General features: G+C 41.7%; 1 protein-coding gene across 1 annotated transcript; it reads left to right on the top strand.

Annotated features, from left to right (window-relative positions):
• Positions 1–1,224: 1,224 nt before the first annotated feature.
• On the top strand, positions 1,225–23,232 carry LOC145407990 (glycolipid transfer protein). Its single transcript, XM_080278793.1, has 5 exons — positions 1,225–1,351; positions 3,000–3,055; positions 6,563–6,681; positions 21,526–21,676; positions 22,831–23,232. The coding sequence occupies exons 1-5, from the start codon at positions 1,225–1,227 to the stop codon at positions 23,011–23,013; spliced, it is 636 nt and encodes a 211-aa protein (XP_080134919.1). The 3' UTR covers positions 23,014–23,232.
• The last annotated feature ends 376 nt before the right edge of the window (positions 23,233–23,608 follow it).

The following is a 23,608-nucleotide window of genomic DNA, read 5'->3' as shown; positions in this document are numbered from 1 at the left end:
AATCTGTATATGGATGGGGTTATAAAAGAGATACAAGGTAGGGCAGTGGTTGTTGGAGTGGCCCTAGTGAGAGAGGGCTGTGTTTGGAAACTCCCTGTACTGTTGTTTGCAGATGATACTGTGTTGTTAAGTGAAGAAGCAGGGGAGCTGCAAGGCTTGGTGGATGAGTTTGGGAGAGTGTGTAAGAAACGGAATCTAAAGCTGAATGTAGGTTTGAGAGAGTGTGTAAGAAACGGAATTTAATGGTGAATGTAGGGAGGAGTAAAGTTATGGTCTTCGAGAGTGGTGAAGTCAGTGCATGTACAGTGAGGTTGGATGATGGGGAAATGGAAAATGTGAGTACGTTTAAGTACTTGAGTAGTGTGATGAGTAAGGGTGGAAGTTTGGAAGGTGAAGTGCTTGAAAGGGTACAATAAGGAAGAAAGGTTGCTGGTTCACTGAAGGCAGTGATAAGGAACAGGGGAGTGAGGATGGAAGTGAAAAAGTTATTACATGCCAGTATTGTAACACCAACTCTAGGAGAAACACATTGAGGTGGTTTGGCCATGTGGAGAGGATGGAGAGTGAGAGACCAATGAGGAGAGTGTATGTGAGTGAGGTGGAGGGAGAGAGAGGGAGGGGAAGACCAAGGATGAGGTGGAGGGATGAAGTGGAGAGGTACTGTATATGAGAGAGGGGGGTGTGAGCTGGGAGCAAGGCAGTGAAATGGCCGGGGACAGGGTGACGTGGAGGCGATTTGTTTGTGGCCACCCCGTATGGGATTAAGGCGTCTGGCAATAGATAGATAGCTGGAACTGGATAATTGTACGTGGAGGGGTGCCTGATGTAACCGGACGGATCCACTGCTTATCCCTCAACTCTCAATGAATCCCCCGAAAGGATGATGGTGGACTACGAGAAAACGTGTCAGCCTGTAGTCCACTGGGATCATGCCCATATCAGCCTTGTACACACACACATAAGTAGGCGACAGCGATCTTTCCAAACATATTGACTTCTTCGCTTCGCCAGTGTTTTCGGCTCTACATGAAGATTAAATATACATCGCTGTCAGAAGACTTCAATGTGTCGATGATACGGGAAAATCATTTACGAATGAACACCGAGTTTTACAGGGAACAGAAGTCATGAATGTATAATTTTTAGCATACGAATGTACGAGTGTTTGTTTACAACCGCACAATGCTTACGTCGACACTGGCACTCGTGGCACATGATAACATAATGAGTAGCTCTTCTACACCAAGTTTTTTTTCGCAACTTTCCCCATCATATCCTAATGTAACCGAGGATGGCAAGATCGACACAGTGCAGTTTTTGGAGGCTTCAAAATCCTTCATAAAAATATACGGTAAACATTTTGTGGTCTGGCAACAATACTAACGTGTCGACCACGGACTGGCCTTATCTTTTATGCGTAGTCGCTGCCTTGCCCTGATCCGCTGGTCAAATCATGTTGACTTATATCTGCCAAATAAACAGTAAATCGGCACTGCAGTTTGCAGGCCTGGTTTTAGTATAGTTCGCTTCAGCTTAAAGAGTTTTGAAAGCTTTGTAACCACAGAATGCTTTTATTGATAAACTTCCATCTAACCATGCTGCACTGACATGGAGACCAGTGTAATAACCCAGGTGTATTGGTACAGAACTCTTTAGGCTGGGATATGTGCTACCAGCTCAGCCATGTAGACATTTGTACGTCCACAATATTTGCTGAAGAATTTTAACACTCCTTTTGAAACTAACCATTACAAGTTTTGGTTATGGAGGGAGTCCTTCAATTCTCTTCCTACCCCCTGAATGGTGGATGGTTAACTGCACATCATCTTCAGCTGGCAGTCCACTCAGTTTACACTTAGATGAGCCCAGAGCCATAACAACAGTACCTATCCTTGTCCATTCCCTTTATATGACCACACCTTCAAAGCATACGATATTCTAATCTGTGATGAACAGACTCTCACTCCTCATCTTTCATACACTTCCCAGCATTTTATCCTTTCTAATGTTAATACTATCTATCTATCTATCTATTGCAAGACGCCTCAATCCCGTTTGGGGTGGCCACAAACAAATCGCCTCCAAGTCGCCCTGTCCCCTGCCATTTCACTGTCCTGCTTCCAACTCACACGCCCCTACATTAAAGTTGGTGAAAAGGATATCTGTATATGTAAGGGAAAAGGAAACTGGAGGTAGAAGACATGAAATGCCAAGATGGTACAATGCCAGTATGATACAGTATTGTAAATATTTAGAATAAGTGAGAATGAGGTACTGAGATTGAAGAGGCACAAGAAATGGCAAAACAAGTGGGTAGATGAAGCACTAATATGTATGGACATGCCAGCAACAAGGCTTGTGCTTCATTGATTAACTCGGCTATCAGCACAACATCGTCAAGCCACAGGGGTTGCAAGAATAACGTAAAATGAAAGTCATATGTGAGGATGGTGTGGTACCTTTGGGACAGAATAAAAATTATGAAGGCTTGTGATCTTGTAAACAGATGTTTCTCAAGGTTAGGCTATTTGGCTGTTTCATGGGTTATTCTGTTAATGGCTTCTAATGTATTTCACTTATATCTGGATCTTACTGACCTCTTTGTAGTACAGTTGTGAGAAATTAGGACTATCTATAGCCAGATGCCATAGTCCTGTCTAGTAAGGGGTGGCTCTTTGAGTTAGTTGTTTTACTGAGAGGGGCACTAATCCTCTGCCAGCCCACTTGTTGATACATAGGGAACACATATGGGTTGGTTATATGGTTACCACCCAGTGCTGTAGTTTTCTGGCTTACAGGAAACCATAAGGCTTGTATGTAAAACCATCTGAAATGGAAAGGGGAGTGATAAAAAGTGACAGGAAAGATGGGAGAAATAAGAAGGGAGGAGGGTGATCATAGAAAAGAATGATAAAGATGAAGGAAGACGTAGGCAGCATTACATCAAGTGAGTGGATGACAGTTGCCATCACCTACCATAAAAATTATTTTATTTTCAGATCTACTTGGGACAGCATTCTATGTCGTCAAAAAGGACATGTCGGGCAATATTGAGGTATGTTAAATGTGAGTGTATAGTTTTTACTCCCACCTCAGATGGCTGCATGGCACAACTACTGATACTAAGGGCAATGGCAACAGTCATGTATATATTCTGTTTACCTATGTGACACCAGATGCCATGATCCTGTATGTGGTGGCCACAAACAAATCACCTCTGCATGATCCTGTTCTCTCTCATCTGGCTGTCCTCACTCCAACTCACTTCCTCCTCTCTCATATACCTCTCCACTCTATCCCTCCATGACATCCTCAGTCTCCCCCTCCCACTTCTCTCTCCATCTCATATACACTTTTCTTGTCAGTCTCTCACTTTCCCCCTCCCTCATCTCTTTTACGATCTTTTTGTCAGTCATTCACTCATATACAGTAAAAGTCCTCTCATTCGGCATCTGGTCTTTCAGCGGTTCTCATAAATACAGTAGTCCCATTACGAAAGTTCTCAGCTCTTCCGGCACATATGCTGAGCAGACTGACACCCACAACGGAGCCACCAGCTCATCACTGGCACCAGTGCGCCCATAGTTGCCAATTTGGTGCTGTTGGTGGTAGATCTAGCTCTTTTCATAATAATTTAACACTTTTCATAATAATTTAGTGCTTTTCATAATAATGTAGCGCCAATAAGTATAGTCAAGTCGCCTAATCTGTGGCAATTAGAGACTGGTACCTACCTGCGGATTACGAATTCCATGGTTTACAGAGTGAAGAACCAGTGGGAAGAAAGGATATTTAGTCTGGACCCTCAGGGAACCCGCCTACAGCATCCTACCTACACCTAACTGGCTAACAGCAAGCACAAACAGACAACAGTAGAAATATTCAATGCATGTACTTAATGGAAATGAACAATAATTAAGTGGAAATAAACAATAATTAAGGGGCCTTACTTGACTCCGACAGACAAAAATGCTTACATGGATGAGGTGGGTAGGGGCTGGGGATAACTTAGCACCTCTCAGCATGAGGAGGGGGTGGTGTAGCTTCCACCTCCTCTGCCTCCCTCAGGAACCCTTCAAAGTATTCTACGGAGATGACTGATGCTGCGTCTGCCATGTCGTTGTCAGAGTATGAAGGGCCTGGTTGTGGTTCAGGTTGTGCTTGTGACCCCGTCCAGGCAAAATAGCGGGTGATTAGCTCCTGATGCCTCTCATTCACTTGCCTGTTATGCAGGTCCCTGTTAAAGGCCACAGCTTTCTCAAGGTGGGCAACAATTTCGTTACATCTTTCCTCATCTTGTTCGAAGCCTTTCACTGCTTCCTTGGCCAAGTTCACATACACAAGAAAATCATTCGGCTCCTTCATTGTTGGCCCAGCACGTCCCTGCACTTCACCAGTCACTTCAGCAGCCTGTCTCTGCCTCTCCAATTGCTCATCATCCTCAATCAGCATCCACGACAGCTTCCATTGCATCAGGCCTATCTTTCACCATGTCCATAATGTCAGCTGCTGACATGTTGTCGCACCTGGGCACACTGCGGGCAAGTTCAACCACTTGCTCCAACCCCGGACTGTGCTTGCTTGCTGGGTCTAGGTTGTCTGTGATTGACTTGCAGCTGTGGAATACATCATGGGTGTCTGGATGTTATAAATCTCCTCAGAAATGAGCCACTTTGGAACCTAGGAGCCACATTTTTCTATTTTTTTCTGTGGAATAAAAAAAAATAGGGACTGGTTGGGCAAAGTACCACAGATTATAAATCCGCGGCTTACAGATATGTGAATTAGGCAATTTGACTGTATTAGATTTTCTTCTATAACTAGTCCATGTTGAAGTTCAATTTAGTGCGAAAATTTGAAATGTTCACCTATAACCTAGCGCATTTTAAAGTTGAGCTTAGCACTTCTGAAGATTTCTGCTTGCTAACATTGCATGCGCAGTCGGCCATCATGACTCGTGAGTGTCTGGCTTTGTGAGGAGGACCTTTCGAAAGTTTGCAAACTATCATGCTACTTTACGGTGTACATATGTAAATACACCTAGGTTAAGGTAAGTCCATGTGTATGTTATCATTAAATGCATTAAATATAAGGTGCTTATTAAATATTTAGTGCTTAGGGTTGACCAATAATACCTTACTTGCTAGACACTGTGATTGCATTGGGGTGACTGACTATGATTGCTAGAAACTTTTTGGCAGGTTTCCTGGTCATTCGGCAGTTTCTGCTCTTTCAGCACCTGCTTGGTCCCAAAGACGCAGAATGAGAGGACTTTTACTGTATTCTATCTAGCTATATATACCAGTATTCACCTTTCTTAAATAATCTAGGACTGTGCTCACCAATACAGTTAAGGATGGTGCATTCTAAAATGCACAGACTTTGACATTGCTCTAAATCCCTCTGTGTTCAATCATTACTAAAGAAGCTGTCATAATATTTTGGAGCACATCATGAAGAGTATTACATTTTCCAAATTTCCAAAAAAATTACTCGATCATATATTTTGCTACATACAGTACTGGAATCCACATTAACCATTTGCTTCTTGTACAATAATAACTGCACTTTCTGTGATCTTGTTAAAAAAATGTCTTTGTTATTCTGCCCCCCTTTTTTCCTCCTCTTTTCATGTCATCTGGGTGACAATTATCCTATTTCGCAGGATATGAAAGAGGGTAGGTTCTAAAGAGCTTACTTGAATTCACCCTGCCATTTGCTTCTGTTCTGTTAATGACCAGAGAGAGATTTAGAGTGTGTACTGTATACTAATGGTATGAATTAGGATAACAGTGTGCCATCAGGTTGCTAATTTAGAGGTAGCAGCTGCCCTTCTTTTATCTTTTCTGATTAGTTATGTCAGCAGTCCTCTCGTGAGAAAGTTCTGTTGCCATGAGGAAGATACGTGACACACACACCCTACTACACGAGATGTTAGGAAAGAGAGTTGAGAAGGAGACAAGCGACCCTAGAGAGAGGTCGAGACGGAGATTAGCTTTAGAACAGAGAGAGAGAGAGAGATAGCGAGACAGGGAGGTAGCTACCCAGGACTTATACTATTATACCTGTTTAATATTTCCAAGACAAATAAAAATAGTCCCATACTATTCTTTACCTCTCCCGTCACTACTTGACATCTGGTGGGGAAACTACTACAAGATATAAAAGCCGCTCGACCACAAGTCTAAAATATACTTCTCTACAATTAACTACAAAGTCTTTATGACAGTTATGGTACTCAGAGTTTTCACTAAATGCAATAACAAACCTAAATGGTTCATTATTTTCTTCATGGGTTAGTTGCAGTCTTTATTAACCCCTTCATTACTAGAGGGCTCTCCTAAAATATACCTGATAATTCAATGCTGATAACAAGAATAAAATTCAGAACTACTTACATCAGGTCTAAGTGGTTAATACATGCTGAAAGGGGGCACATGATGTTTCCTCTTGCATAGCATTGATAAAAGCCACCTGCACAAGAAAAAATAAGTATTTGGAACATGAACTTTTCACATGGGTATTTACACATTACGATAATAAAGCACTTTTATATTTCCAGAAACTGTATAAGACATACAACAAGTCACCAGAGGAATATAAATACCTCAACGATATGATATATAAAGAGAGGTGTGACCCCTTGTTAATTGCAGTGGATGCACTTCTTTGGCTTAAGAGGTGAGTACTGTATTGTGAAATGATGTTATGTACTGCATATAACTGTATAAAATATATGTATTGTTTATTGGAAAAAGTTTAAGATTGTTATATTATTAATGCATGTAAGTACAGTACCTGCTTTATCATCATGTGCTTAACATTTTCAGCCATGGCCAGCTGTATCCTGTGTATTATCATAAAGATGCAAATTCCACAACAGGGAGGTGAAGGGATTTGAATCCTACACTCATAGCTCATTTTCAGGTTTTTGAACTGCCTGGCCTACCTTGTGTTATCATCAGAGATAAACCTTGAAACAGCTCAAAAGTCAGAGTTGCAGTGCTGCAAGCACAGCAAGTTCTGCCCATAATGCAGATGGAAGATTCATGCACAGATGTGTTCTTAAGTGTAAACTGTTTACTTTTTTTTTTTTTTTTTAAGCCTTGTCATGAATGAGAAGCGTGTCTCTCTTACCCTCTTACCCCCTTCTGCTGGTGACTAGCACCTCTGACCCCCTTCCTCCTCCAGTGCCGACTGATTTTAAGATTTTTTGTTTATAACCTAGATAGGTTAGGTTTGATGCAAAACTCATAAAATATATAAACATCCAAATTGGTACTCACAGAAGCCAGGAATGTCAATTTTGGGCCCCCATCATGACCATGTCTATCAGGTGAAATACGCAAGTAAACCTCCATAAACATCTTCGCTCCATAGGGGACCAGGTCGTTGTCTTTGGTGTTTGGCTATGGTATACTGAAGTGAATACCCTGGTGATGCTCCCAATGTGTCCTAGGAGCATGTGGGCACTGTTCTTGGGTACAGTGATATGCGAGGGCTGCATATCATTATACTCATATCAGTATAGCTTCCTTTCTGGTTGTTCTATAGCTGCTGTTGTAGACAGCCATTGTTCTCCTAGATCTATCAACAGCGGTGTTCCTCAGGACACTGTCATATCATCGACTCCCTGCCTTTTATTCATCAATGACCTTCTAAATTGTACATCTAACTATATCGACTCGTACACTGATCACTCCACCCTTCACCTTTCCATTCAGTTCCCGCAACGTCCATCTCAGCAGTTACTTCAACAAACAAGGGATGAGGCTATGGCACACCTAATGTCTGACTTGGCTCATATCTCTGACCGGGGTAATAATAATCTTGTTGTTTTTAATGTATCAAAGACTCAGTTCTTGCACCTATCAACCCAACAAAATCTTCCACAGGTGTACTCACTAATGTTTAATATTATTCAGCTTAATCCTGCATCATCCTTGAATATGCTTGGGGTTTCATTCATTCGGGACTTACCTTAGAAAGATCATATTACAACTCTTGTAAAATCTGCTTCTAAGAGATTAGGTGTGCTAAGCCATCTCCATTCCTTCTTTACCCCTGCACAATTATTGCCTCTATACATGGGTTTTATCCACTCCTGTGTGTAGTACAACTCTCATGTGTGGGGAGGCTCCCCACATACGGCCCTTCTCAATAGGGTGGAGTCAAAGGCTTTTCGTCTCATTAACTCTCCTCCTCTTACTGCCTCCCTTCAACCTATGTCTCTTCGCCACACTGTTGCATCTTTATCTCTTTTCTATTGCTATTTCAATGGTCACTGCTCCTCTGAACTGTCTGCTTGCATTCCTCCACCTCTACGCTGGGCGCATAGCACCCGTCTAGCAGCAAACTCTCATCCCTTTTCTGTCCAACTCTCTGATGCAAGAGTTAACCGTTACTCCCAGTCTTTCATTTATGCAACAGATCAACTCTGGAACTGTCTCCCTCTGTATTTCCTGCTAGCTGTGATCTCCTGTCTTTCAAAAGCAGTGTGTCCAGGCATCTCGAAATGATCTGATCTTGAAGTTGGCTCTCTCTCTTGTATTGTGTTTTTCTCTTGGAGGGAACAATTATTGTGGGCTTGTGGCCTTTGGTTCCAAAGTCCTAGGAAAAAAAAAAAAAAGTGACATGCGGACATGCAAATGAGACACACCTTTCTACCATATGGTACACATTCTTTGTGTCCAGTATTGCACTGAAGCTGCTTCTCTCAGTATCTCCCACTGGGTGATTCATGGTGGTCTCCCATGATGCACCACATTCAAAGCTGAACGCTTGGTTAACCCCACCCGTCCGGGTGGCATGTATACATGACGACCTGGGGACATGCGGGTGGCATGTATACATGTTCTAGTGTTTTGTAGTATTATTGTTATTGTATTATTATTATTATGATTATTGCATCATATTATAACAGTATATTATACTGTACTATAATTTTATATTATAGGTTTAGCTGAGAAATTATGGTTTATATAATGGTGATTTTTAAGAAAAACACCTACTGGTGGTTTGGGTGGTGAAAACTACCCCTGGATGTGATTTCCAGCCTCTCTCAGTATTTTGACTTTTGCCAATTTTTTTTTTTATACACAAAGTTTCCCTGATGCAGAGGCAGGGCACGTGCACGGGATGTGCCACGTTCAAAACTGAACGGCAGGTAAATATTTCCCACCCCTCTCAATACTGTATTTCGATTTTTGCCGATTTTTAAAATCGTAGGCCATTTAGGAATGGCTCTGGCACTCTCCGCGGCTAAGGGCATGGATGTTTATGAACAGCTCTGGCAGAAGGGAGGTTAAAGTTGTGTCATTTGGTGTATCACTTTTTTTGCACACATCCAAGACTTTACATGAGGACTGCCTGTACTGTGGACTTCTTAGTAAAGAACATCAAAAAGGATGATTTGTAATGAGGACTTGGAGTTGCATGCTTTGACATTTAAGTTTGAAGTGGAATGCAGGCTCCCAGTTTTTTCTTGTAACTCTGAAACTTGTGATGAAGATGGAATGAGTTTGACCTTCCTTAACCATTGCTGACTGCACTTTGTATTGTGGGTTGCAGGCTTACTGTACCTAGTAACCACAGGCGTTCCACAAATATATGAGCAAAGAGAGTGTGAGGTGAGAGAGGGCAGTCTGATGGCACAAGCGAGGGTGATATGGAGGCAGTTGGTTTATAGCCATCCCTTCTGAAGTTAAGACTTTTGGCTATAGACTGATAGATAGATTGAGTTTCATAAATCTGTCCATCCATTTATCACCAGAAACCTCAATGTTTTAAGTGGTGGCTACAGACAAATCGCCTTCACATCCTCCTGTCTTCTACCATTTGGTTGCCCTCCATCCAACTTGCACCCATCTCTCATATCCCTTTTCATCTCATCCTTGGTTTCCTCCTCCTCCACCTCTACCCCTCTTCCTCAGTCACACTCTTCTAGTCAGTCTCTCATTCTCCATCCTCTCCACATGGCCAAACCATCTCAAAGTACATTATTTCTAACACCTTCAGTCACATCCACGTCACCATCACAACGTTCCTTTACTTTCTCATTTGTTTCTCTGTCTCCAGGTAATTCCATATGCTCCACTCAGCAAAATTATTTCCACAGCTTACACTCTTTTGGGTCCTTTCAAAAGAGTCTAAAGTTCATTTCCTCATGCAAGAGTGGGGATCACAGTACTGTCATACAATGGCTTTTTTTTTTTTTTTTTTCCCCAGTACTAACTTCTCTATTTCCTATCAGTGCTTTCAGTGAACCAGCAAGTTTCAAGCACTTCATCTTCTAAACTTTCCTTACTCGTCATACTACCTAAGTGCGGTACTCCCATGTTATCAGTGGGATTTTTTTCAGCAGTTTCAACTGTAGACACTTTTTTTTTTTCCCAGATGGGAGTTATTTCTCAGTTATTTTCAAAGCAAGCACTGGCAGTGTCTTTTTGCCAACCTGCCAGTCACCTGCTTTTGGCTCTACCCATTTCTGTCTATGCATCTCACTCACGTTTTTAATAAATAACAAAGTACAGTAAACTCCTGATTATCTGGTGGGATAGGGCCAAAGGCCTGTCCGATACTGTCTAAGTGCCGGGTTATGCAAAAGTCTTCCCTAGGGGACCATAACCCCCCAACCCTATAACACTCATCCACTGTCTGACCCCTACAAAATGATTTAAATGTCTAGAAACAGCTACTAGATGTTCTTAACCCCTAGGATACGCAGTTAGATCGACCGTACCACCGTGAAAATCTGTATATGGAGCTGATTTTTTTACTCTTACAGAAGTAAAAAATGTTATGCCCAAGGCTTAGAGCTTGAATTTACACACCTTATGCTGCAAAACAGAGCATTTTAGACCAACTGGTTCATGAGCTATAGCCTGTCAAAGATGAAAAAAGTTACCCTTCCATGTGGGGCGACTCCAGTTTTTGTGCACTCCCACCCCATCCCTCCCTCATTCTTCCCCTCCCATGACCTTCCTCATCCACTCCCATCACCCCCCCTCTCTTCTCTCCCCCCCCCTTCAGAATTTTCAAGCTCAATTCCTTTTTTTTTTTTTTTTTTTTTTTTTTTTTTTTCAAACAATAGAATGCACAATACAGTAATTATGTCAGTGTTCCTCACTTACTCCCAGCACCCTTCCCTCCCAACACTTCTCCCCTTCCCACCTTCCCTCCCCTTATCCCCTTCCCTCCCCTTATCCCCTTCCCTCATAGCTATGTAGCTGTCAAAAAAAAAAAAAAAAAAAAATCGTTTTCATGATGTTACTCACACTCCAGCTCCTCTCCCTTCACCCCATCCCCCCCTTCCCTCCCCTCAGAGCTGTCAAATCAAGTAGCTGTAAGAATTTCAAGGGGGAAAAAAATCTAAAGCTACCCCTCTGCCCGCCTTTCAGAATTTTCCAGCTTGATTTTTTTATTTAACCCGCCCCATCCCGACGTTTTTGGACCTTTTTTTTTTTTTTTTGGCTCAAACATCCGCTTTTGGTGAGAAACATCGAAAATTCATAGAGAAATCGCTCACCTGAGGTTTAAAATACCGGATTTAGGTGCGAGTACTTCCTTACCTGACTGGGTTTTCTAACAGGCTGGCACCAAAGAAAACAAGTTCTATGGGAGGGTAACTATTTTATCCACTCATAAACAGTATTTATTTATTTACTTGGTATGAATTTATATGCAGTACAAGAGTATATTGGTTTTCAAACAGTAATATAGGCATTATAAGCATTGTTTCACTCACTAACTCATCACCATTCATGACCTTTTTTTTCCCACATTACCTGATCATCATTTCTGAATGTTTCTTCCTCTAAACTTTGTCCTCCACATTGTCATCGATTGGGGAATCACTCTGGCCCTGAATGTCTTTATTGGCCAGGTCACTGGTAACAGGTGAATTGTCGAGACAATGGCGTGCAGGGCGGGGGGAGAGGTTATGCGATGTAAGGCATTGTTCCTGCTTGGCATCTTGTAGAGGAATAGAGGAAGGTGTCCCGTGTATACATGCCAAAAGTCACTCGCGAAATCACTCGCGAAAATTGAAAATTGTGCAAATTAGGGACCTTGCAATGTTGCCGCGTTAATTCACGTCGCCGGGACGGCACGGGTTAAACAATAGCATGCAAAATAATTATGTTGGTTCCTCACTCACTCCCAACACCCTGCCTCCCCAACACTTCTCCCCTCCCCACCTTCCCTCCCCCCCTGTCCCCTTCCCTCATAGCTGTGTAGCTGTCAAATTAAGAAAAAAATTGAGCAAAAGCGTGCAAAATCTTTTTCTTGGTGTTACTCACACACTCCAGCACCCTCTCCCCTCACCCTTTCCCCCCCCCATTCCCTCTCCTCAGAGCTGTCATATCAAGTAGCTGTAAGAATTTCAATTGTGCCAGTAACACGCTTTTCTCCCAAAAAACATGGAAATTCATTAAAAAAACATACATTCTATGTTGCATGCATCAGTGTATGCAATTACACAAACAATAATCTGGTACTGAATAAATACACGCGACATGAATAGTAACAATGACGTATAATACTCTGGGTGGCGAAGGGGGAGGAGTAAGTTGTAAGTGGATGGTGTACTACAGGGGGTGGGAGGTGGGGGTGCAGTGGGGAGACGCCTGGAGGGGTGGTAAGGGGGTGTAGAGGGGGGAGACAGACACCCCAAGACAAAGAAGTCAGGCAGAAAGGGGGTACAGGGGTGTGGAGGGGGGTAAGGGGGGGATATAACCCTCCCCAGGGAGAAGGGGAGGGGGAGAAAGGGGGGGAAACCACGGTGGCATGATGGAGGATGGTGGGGGAGGGGGAGGGAGGGAGCAGGAGGTGGTCAGAGGCCAGGGAGGGGGAGAGGGGACAAAGGTATTGGGGTAGAGAAAGGCAGCGAAAGGGCAGTGGGGGAATCACCCCCCCCACCATGGTTAGGGGCCCACATCCTCCCCCCTCCCTACTTAGGACTTAGGTCTCATTGGTTTGCATTGCTATATGTCGCAATTGGGCCGAAGTCAAGTGTTGGCAGTTTTTCCCAAAAGCTCCTCTATTGATCATATTCGGTATCTTCCGTAATCCTGAAAAAAGATCGATCGATCCTGTTAGCACTTTAGGGGTTAATAATAAAATACTGCAATGTACTGTTAAGTACACTCTAATTTTGTACAGAAGCAGTTTCATGTTGAAGATGGAGATAATACAGTATAATATCAAAGTTCCCTCAGCTGGAGACCTGTTTTCTTTCACCTGGCAGTAATGTACAGTATAAACACACGCACTGTAAACACTATAAACCGCTGAAAAACAGCTAAAAGATGTTCCTAATATTAAAATACTATATTTACTCTGAAGTACAGTGTAATTTTCTGCACAGAAACACATTTCATGTTGATAGTGGTGGTGGTGGTGGTGATGATGATGATGATGATGATGATGATGATGATGATGGTGGTGGTGGTGATGTAAAGACATTATTGGAGAATACTGTACAATAACACCCAAAATAAACAATCAAAACATCAGAAACACAGAAAAAAAAACCAATAAAACAAAGCATGATTTGCTGTGCTGTGCTGTACTGTACTGTGTACACCACACAGGTATACCTCGATGTACGATACCCCTAGATGTGATACCCCGGCTTACTGATGGGGGTAGTAATACCACAATACCCCACTTAATGATGGCCAAACCCTGGTTTAACGATGGGTTTCGATTTTTTTTTTACCGATATTGATAGTTTAGACTAAAATTGTGTGTTTAGGTTGATTTATAAACTGTTTTTAGACTTAGATCAATGTGTTTTAGTCATAGGTGGGGTGAACATTGTCATTTTGGGGTACAGTTTACTAAGTTTGATTTTTTCCTGACTTATACTTATGGTTTTAGTGAGTTATTTACGGGGGTTAGGTTTAGGATAGCTTCATTTACAGCCGTTAGGCCATTTAGATTGGCTTTAAACTTATATTTGGACTCATTTGGGTGGGTTTAGGACTTGCTTGGGGGAAATCCAAGGTTTAAGAACACATCCCTGTACTTTACATGTTAAATCTACCCCGAGGTATGGTACCCTGTGTAACAATGGGTTTTTACTTAACCAACTGCATCATTAAACCGGGATATACCTGTGCTGTACTTTCATCGATCAAAATTTTAGCATATCACTTCGCCACACAGAACAAAACAAAACTTTCATTTTGTCGTAGCAAGGACAAACTTCACTTGGGAGGATACAGTTGTCTAAATGATTTTATATTTTTTGTTAACAGTTCCTTTGTAGCATGATTATTTTGGTTAGTAAACACATTTTCATCAACTCTTCTTGTTTAGTAACACAGTATAATCAGCTTTTCTTTCCAATACACTTTCATCAGTGCCTTAGCAGAGTCCAACAGTCACTTGTACAGTACAGTAATGAACACTTCAGAATACTGTAAGTTGTACTTACCAGAGAGGAGAGGAGAGGAGAGGGGGGGGCAGCAGTACAACATGTCAGAGAGCCACAAGAGCACTAGAAGGCCAGCCAGGTTTGAGAGGGAAACCCATCGCAACATTGCCATTTAGTAATAATTCTGTTGTGGATGAGACACACAGTGCATTGCAGGCTCATTTGTCTGTTGATACCATAGTGGCAGAGGAATACAATGGAGAGTTAGAGAACATCCACCTTCCTGTTGCCAGCCAGGGAAAACTCTGCATTAGAATCCTCCCTCCCCTGCTGTAGCCAATCAAAACTCTTCTACTCCATACCACTACATCGCCCCACCAACACCCTGTGAGCTGCTAGGCCTACCAACCGTCAACTCGCTCGCTCATTTTTATATTACAGTACAGTATATATATATGGTAATCCCACTCGTTTATGTACTTTTTTTTTTTTTTTTAATTATTATGGCTGGATGTTTGATGACAATGACTGTCTCATTCAGGATAATAACGTACTTTTAGCCAGAAGAAAGGGTCCTTCAGGCCAGATAGTATTTAATTCAGCCATTGGCTTCACCAGATAATGTTGTATGCCTGGTAGTGCCGAGATGGATAATCAGGAATTTACTGGATTCTTAGTGTCTGTAGCTCCTTCTACGAAAAATAATAAAATGTGTATGTAAATATCCACGCTGACCGTGCCAGCTTTCCTCTTTTGTTTCATATGTAGCTAGCCACCTGCTTCTGGCTCTACTTAGTTCCATTTACGCATTGCATTCTTTTTTTTAATTAATTTAAAAATATTATGAGTGCTTGTAGGTCCATGTATGGAAAATAATAAAATGTTTCTGTAAATATGCACATAGGTGGTGCTGGCCTGTCTCCAGTTGAAGTCAATACTGGCTTTGAAGGCTGGGAAACAGTAGACAGAAGGTGACACACCCAGCTCAGGAAACCTAATAATGGCTTGAGCATCTCGAACTGATTTAGTGGCCTTATATCTCTAATAAATGAATCTGCTCCAGCCCAGACACCATTAGAGATGGGAGAGAACCTGAGTGATTCGATGCAAAATGAAAAAGCAAAAACCTCATAAGCAATAGGCAGCGAAGGCTAAGAAAGATAACAAATTAAACATGAGCACTTTCTATCTGGTGGATGCCAAGGAAACCCAGACATTCCTGACTGGTGATTCTTTGGTTCAAGGCCAGGAGACTCACTTCAGAAAATTCCACTAGGGTAATGGTAAGGTTAGGACCTTTCTGGGTACTAAAATGGTGAAAATGTAGGCAAAGGAAAAGGGGACCCCAATAATTGCCCAGGTTAGTGCCAGTGCCCTGTTCCACAGGAACAACAGGGCTGGTGTTACAGAGAATATTATTGGTGATGCCACAGCTCCAGTGGATGAGATAAAGCTAAAGAGAGACCAAGGCATGATAACTGGCATTTTGCCAAGGGTGTCTGCTGGTAATTATGCCATCAGTCAACCAGTAGGCATAAATTTCTGGCAAGCTGTCTTGTGCTTCCAACAAGAGGTGAAATTTGTAGGCCAACTTGATGAGTTCTGTGAACAACAAAAATTTCACCTTCATGATAGTGTACATTTAACCTGCCGACTCCCATTGATGTATATATACATCCACACATTTTGTCACTGTGAGTCCCGTTGATGTATATAAACGCACAGCAATTGCAAGGTCCCTAATTTGCACAATTTTCATATTTCGTGTGTGATTTTTGGTACATATACATGGGACATCTTCCTCTACAAGATGCCAGGCAGGGGCAATGCCTTACCCTGTATGACCTCCCCCCCCCCCACCTGCATGTCATTGTCTCGGCAATTCACCTGTTACCAGTGACCTGGCCAGTAAAGACATGTCGTGCCATGGTACGAAATTCATGGCCAAAGTGATTCCCCAATCGATGACTTATGTGGAGGACAAAGTTTACGTAGCATTAGAGGAAGAAACAGTCAGAAATGATGGTCAGGTAATGTCGCTAAAAAGGGTCAGGCATGTTGATGTGTTTGGTGAGTGAAACAGTGCTTATATTGCCTATATTACTGTGTGAAAACCAATATACTCTCGTACAACATATAAATTCATACCAAATAAATAAATAAATACCATTTGCGAGTGGTGTGGAATAGTTACCCTCCCATAGAACTCGTTTTCTTTGGAGCCAGCCTGCTAGAAAACACAGTAAGGTAAGGAGTACTGCTACCTGTATTTAGTATTTTAAACCTCAGGTGAGTGATTTCTCTATGAATTTTCGATGTTTCTCACCAAAAGCAGAGGTTTGAGCCAAAAATTTTTTTTTCCAAATTGGTTGGGATTGGGGAGGGGTCAGTGGTGGAAAATCAGTCGGGACGGGGCGGGTTCCGTGGCGGTGGGAAGGCTCACTTTGGTGACATCCTCAGTCAGGTTCTCTTTAGCTTGTTGAGGTCAAGCCATGATGTGATGGCAAGCAGTCCAGTAGAGACACAACAGACATCAACAAATTTCCTCACAAAGTTAAAGAAACGACCTCAAAAAGATAGAGATCCTTTCACAGATAATACTGGAGGATCTCCACCACAGTTAGAAGATCCCCTGAGAGAGAGAGAGAGAGAGAGAGAATGACTCTGTCACTAGAGGACTGCCTCAATGGAGGACTCTGTCTCATGGTAGCGGGCAGACTTGGAACCCAAAGAAGCAATCGTGCTCCTCAAGGTGGGGAACCACAGTTGCTGAATTCTTCCTCTGATGGTAAGTAAGAAACTGGCCCAAGAAAGAAGGAACTACCTTCAGATACACCAGTGCCTCTGGGAAATGGGGACAGTTAATAGGTTCCAGGAAATGGCTGGAGCTCCTTCAGGTAGTTTTCTTCAGTGCTGGGTCAGTTAGAAACAAATTGCCCAAACTTAAGGCATTCATGGCTACAGAACATTTCACTATTGTGGCCATTACAGGGTCATGGATTCATAAAAATGGAGATTTTGATGGAGAATTTAAAATTTAGTTACAAAATGTTTAATAAAAATTATACTACATGAGAAGGGGGTGGGATTTTAATGTATTTCATTGACAGCTTAAGTCCCATTGACTGTAAAATTAGGTCGGACCAAGAAATGTTAAGTATGGACCTTCATCTAACTAACACTGTGCAAGTTAGTTCTTGTATACAGGCCTGAACATCAGCTTGCTGACAAGGATGAAGATATGTACAGGAATCTGAGCAGCATAGTTAGGGGTAAAACTTATGTAATTCATGGTGACTTCAACTGTCACGTAAACTGGGACAACAGAATGGCTGATGTTAAAGGTAGATCTATCTATCTATCTATCTATTGCCAGACACCTCAATCCCATTTGGGGTGGCCACAAACAAATCGCCTCCAAGTCACCCTGTCCCCCGCCATTTCACTGCCCTGCTCCCAACTCACATCCCCCTCTCTCATATACCTCTCCACCCCATCCCTCCATCTCATCCTCGGCCTCCCCCTCCCTCTTCCCCCCTCCACCTCACTCACATACACTCTCTTCATCAGTCTTTCACCCTCCATCCTCTCCACATGGCCAAACCACCTCAGTGTGTTCCTCATAACGCTTCCTATCACATCCACATCAACACCACAACGCTCCTTTATATCCTCATTCATCAGCCTGTCTCTCCATGTGACTCCACAGGCTCCTCTTAAATAACTCATTTCCACTGCTCTCACTCTTGACTTGTGTCCTTCCAACAACGTCCAAGCTCACTTCCGTACGTTAGAGTTGGTATCACAATACTGCCATGTAGTAACTTTTTCACTTCCATGCTCACTTCTCTGTTTCTTATCACTGCTTTCAAAGAACCAGCAACCTTTCTTCCCTGCTGTACCCTTTCAAGCACTTCACCCTCCAAACCTCCATCCTTACTTGTAGATATTGCTAACGGAAAATTTTCGCCCCAGTGGGTGAACGAACCAAGCAATAGCATCCTAAATCTTCTTGTGTTTGCTGTGAAGGTGAAATATTACCAGCTTGTCTGCGGGCAGATCACTGGGAGGTAGTGACCACAACCTGATTAGATTCTCTCTCTTCGTGTGCTGTGAAAGATCGTTTGGACCTCATAAAACTAAACTTTTGTCAAGCTGACCTTGCAGGTTTTAGAGAGAGTTTTATGAATGCCGGACTAGAGGCCAGTAGTATAAATACAATGTATCACTCATTTAAAAAGCAGTTTTCAGAACGACAGGCTGCATTCATACCTTCTAAATCCGTAAAGCCTAGATCAGTTCAACCAAAATGGTTTAATAATGAAATAGCCACTGCAATAAGAGAGAGAAAAGCTGCATACAAGAGGGCTAAAAGCAGCCAGAACCAAAAGGATATGGACACCTTCAGGACTATATGTAGGAGAGTGAAATATCTGATAAAACTGGCTAAAAGAAATGAAATTAGGTTGTCATCATGATGCAAAAAGAGTGCAGAAGAGTTCTAAGAGTTCTTCAGCCATGTAAACAGTACAAAATCTTTAACAGGTAGTATCACTGGACTGCATAAGGATCAGTCAAGTGTAATGCAAATCTCAGACTTGGGTATGGCCAACACTCTAGTTTGTTGTGGTCTTTACAACAGAAAATGCTCATGACATGGCAAGACCAGTTCTGGCCCATGAGAGTGAAGAGTTCACCATCCTCAGATGTACACCTGAGGAGGTGACAAGAAAAATCAACAAGCATTTACAAGTTGTCTGGTCCTGATAAACTCCTTTCAAGAGTTCTTAAAGAGGTGCACAACCAGGTAGCTCTTTGACTTGCAGAAATCTTCAACAAGTCGTTGGAAACACGGGAAGTGCCAGAATACTGGAAGCCAGCAGATGTGACCCCAGTCTTAAGAATGTCTTTAGAATTACCATCCAGTTACCCTGATTCCTATCGCAGTAAAACTGTTAGAAGGAATAACTGTTGACAGGATAGTGAAACACCTGGAAAATCACAATCTGATTATCCAGCATGGGTTCAGTTGATGTAGATTATGCCTAACCAACTTGTTTGAACTTTTCCAGAAAATGTTGAGTGAGTATGACAGTAGCCTAATAGAGCAACAGACATACCTCATTTAAACTCAAAAAAGCATTCAACAAATAGCCTCACCTCAGACTGATGTCAAAAGTGCATACACTCGATATTAATAGCGGGGCTCTGGCTAACAGAGTGGAAACAGCAAATAGTGGTGATCAAAATTTATTCTGACTGGGCTTCAGGTATTTCTGGAGTTCCACAAAGGTTAGTCCTTGGTCCACTCTTGTTTACCACTGATACCAGTGACATAATCTTGGCCGGTTAAATGTGATCTCAAAGTTTGCAGATGGCATGAAACCTGGGGCAAATTTGAGCAGTCTTGACTGGATTGAAAAACTCCAGGCAGACTTGTGTAGACTAGGGGAATGGTCTGACACATGGCAAATGCCATTTAACTTGGAGAAATACATGGTGATGCATATTGGTCATGAAAATCTTGGGTCAGACAACTCACTTCAGGCAAGAACTCTGAGGATGACTGATTTGGAAAAGGACTTAGGTATATTAATCAGTAGTGACCTAAAGTTTTCCAAGTAGTGCATCAAAGTAGAGAAAAAGACCCAGAAACTGCCTGGCTACATCCAGCAGCAGTTTTGTTACAGGAATAAGATATTGTTCTTGCACTCCATAACTGTTTAATACGGCCACTTCTGGAGTACACTGTACAGTTCTGGTTACCAACACTTAGGAATGACAGATTGACTTGAAAGAGTTCAAGCTGGAGCTACAAAATTTCATTCATCAAGAGACAGTTATCAGCATTGCCTGATGGCGAGGTCAGCATATTGATGTGATGTGTTTAAAGTACTGAATGGGTTTGACAGTCTTGACCATAGAAAGTTATTTAGTCTCAACTCGATTTGAACATGCAGCCATGGTTGGAGGCTGGAATTGAGAGGATTTAACACCAGCATGTGTGAAAACTTTCATGAACAAGATCTGCTCCACCTGGAACAGACTCCCCATAGATGTTGTTAATAGCCCTACAGTAGAGCAGTTTAAAAGAAACCTCGATAAGACATTACACTAGAATAAGTGCAAATTGGATATGCGTTCCCAAGCAAATACACGAGTATCTCTTCAGTATGGACCGGAAGGTCTTTCAGACACTAACTTTTCCTTGTAACTCCTTGCATCTTCTATGTGTTATGTAGCCAGTTGCCTGCTTTCAACTCTACTGAATTCCATCTGTGCATCTCACTTTCACTTTTAATAAATAAGAAAATATTCCACAGTGCCTGTAGCTCCTTGTGTGGAAAATTATAAAATGTTTACATAAACGTGCACACTGGCAGTGCCAGCCTGTCTCCTTTGTGTTACATAGCTAGTTGTCTAATTTCGTCGCCACTTATCTCCATCCAAACAACTCTGGCAGTGCCAGCCTGTCTCCTTTGTGTTACGTAGCTAGTTGCCTAATTTCATCGCCACTCATTTCCATCCAAACAACTCACTCTCACCTTCAATAAATGATAACATTCTTAGTGCTTGTACCTGAACAAGTATTCATAAATGAGACTGGGCTTTGGTGGAGTGATGTTTGTAAAGGGAACACATTTTAAATAATTAAAAATCAAGTTAACATATGAGTGGTTGCATAAGGATTACATAATGGTTATATAATGACGTGCCTCGGAATACTGTTATCAATGGGATTTGCATATCAACAGCATCTTAGGGGCATAATCAATATCAGTAATGAGGGAGACCATTACATGAATACTGTACACTCACATTTTCCATTTCCTTACCATCCTGGCCCACTGTGCATGCTGTGACTTTATTTCCCTCAAAGACCTTAACTTTACTCTTAGCTACATTCACTTTTAGATTGTTTCTAACATACACCTCCAAACTTTCACCAAGTCTTGCAGCTCATATTCATCTTTAATAATACAGTATCGTCAGCAAACAACAGTACAGGAAGTTTCCACACCTTGTCCTCTCATTAAAAAAAAAAAAAAAAAAAAAAAAAAAAAAAAAAATCAGAGGCTTGCATTCCACTGCACAATTTAAGGTATAAATATACTGCCCTTACTGCATATTCCTTGTGTCCTCAGAGCACTGGAGTTCACTGTTATCTTCATCAAGGGTGTCTGTAAGGAGTTTGAGAATGGCACAACTTCAGAGCGACTTGACCACCTAGCAACAGAGGCCTATAACGAAACGCTGAAGAAGTATCACTCGTGGCTGGTACAGAATGTCTTTAAGGTTAGTAAGGAATATGGAGAATGGTTAAGGTTAGTAAGGAATATGGAGAATGGTTATCATAATGCCTTTAAGGTTTGTACAGGGTATGGAGCATGGTTTATATAATGTCTTTTTGGTTAGTAAAGGATATGGAGTATGGTTTACATAATGTCTTTAGGGTTAGTAGAGGATATGGAGAATGGTTTATATATGGTAGTGTCTTTAAGGTTAGCAGAAGATTTGGAGTATGGTTTATATAATGTCGTTGAAGATTCCTAAGATATAGAGAGTGGTTTATATGGTCATACCAGTACAGGATACACCCATTAGAGTAGATGGATATTAAGAAGGCATTTAGGTGTGGCCAGGTTTAGGCTTATGCTCTCCTTTAGACACTTGCCATATGCCCTTGTTATAAGTTGCCATGTTTATGGTGTTTGTATTTACTTCACAGTAGATTACAGAAACAGTTTCAGATAACTTTTTCACCTTAATGTTGTAGTTGTAGGTGGGGACACCCATCATACACTCACTCAGTGCAGTGCTGCCTACTTATTCCTTCACGTCAGTCATTCCTTCTCAGTATCTGCCCTATTTTCTTCCTTTCTCCCACCATCCCATCATTATTTATTACTCTTCTTTCCACTCCAGATAGCTCTACACCGAATGACAAGCCAAAAGGTTTCCTGTAACCCTGGAAACCATTTACATTAGGTGGTAACCATATAACCAAATAACGGGGTGATAAGGAGCCTACAATGGTGCCCCTGGTAAGTGATTGGAGAGACGCAAATGTGGCGTCCATCCAGGAAACAAACTACATTAATTTGCTGCATGAAATGGCCCTGCAGGGACAATTGCTTGCCAGCAGTTGAGTCTGCTCAGTCATACAGGGTGGGTTACACAACATAGTGAGATTTTTTTTTCAAATTCAGGGTAACGTAAGAAAATCACGGGCTGAAGGAGGTAGTGATAACTCACTGCTAAGGATTTCTGTTTGCTGAATATAATCATCTGGCATTAGCCAGAATAATTACAGCAACCATACAAGCGAAAAAGGTTAGTAAGATATTACTATACTGTATACGATGACTTCTTTTATAATATAAAAATAAGAAGGGGACATCTGTAACGTAACTAAAAGATTAATATATTTTACTGTTGATTTATTACAGGTTGTAGTGAAGGCAGTTCCATACAGAGCAAACCTTGTCAAATCTCTCTGTTTTGGTAAGGTTGGATGTGAAGAAGATCTTTTTAAAGAAGCTACCTCATACACAGTGCATCTTGAAGAATCACTGAAAGTTATTGTAGGTATGTATGATAAGTGGGGCCTTAATGATGAAAGGAGAGTGTAGCATTACATCTATTCAGACATTGTAATGGAAAGGACTCATATGTCCTTTGATATTCATGACATTTCTCTGTGATTGCTTATGATAGTTTTCTGGTAGCCAGGAGAAATTATCAGAATAAACATGGAATTATCTTGAAGCACCCATTAAGGTAAAAGGGCTACAGAATTTTTATGTGTGTGGGTTTGCATATATGTTTGTGTATGTGTGTGCTCGCATGTTTCACAGATTCCTTCATTTTTCCATTTACAAGGCCTTGAAAAAATTCCAAGTACATATAAAAACATCATTCTGAATGCTCAAGAATGTCTCCAGCTTTTTTTATTCAGTGTAATGCGTAAGTACTAGAAGAAATTTATTTTAATTCAACCCCTCACAGTACATGCACCCCTTGTCATGGGGAGTAATACAATATTATACTGAGGCCAAGATGTGTGCCAGTGTTTTTAGAAGCCAAGTTTGTGGCCTGTTCAGGAGTAGGCATAAGATGTTCCAACAAGTGTCTCATAAAAGTTTTTGTTTCCACAGAAACTTAATTCCACTCACATGTAGGTCATTGTGCCAGCTGAGTGTACTTCAGTCTGAGACTTACCATAGT

This window comes from Coenobita brevimanus, chromosome 75 (assembly GCF_032717465.1).
Source record: "Coenobita brevimanus isolate Jiangsu-jjx chromosome 75, ASM3271746v2, whole genome shotgun sequence".
Classification (NCBI taxonomy): Eukaryota; Metazoa; Arthropoda; class Malacostraca; order Decapoda; family Coenobitidae; genus Coenobita; species Coenobita brevimanus.
This window is presented reverse-complemented; position numbering and strand designations above follow the sequence as displayed.

Coding starts and splice junctions, on each gene's coding strand:
- LOC145407990 (XM_080278793.1), top strand. CDS start 1,225: ATGAGTAGCTCTTCTACACCAAGTTTTTTTTCGCAACTTTCCCCATCA. Junction 1,352..2,999: donor ATCCTTCATAAAAATATACG/GTAAACATTTTG, acceptor TTTTATTTTCAG/ATCTACTTGGGACAGCATTC. Junction 21,677..22,830: donor TGGTACAGAATGTCTTTAAG/GTTAGTAAGGAA, acceptor GATTTATTACAG/GTTGTAGTGAAGGCAGTTCC.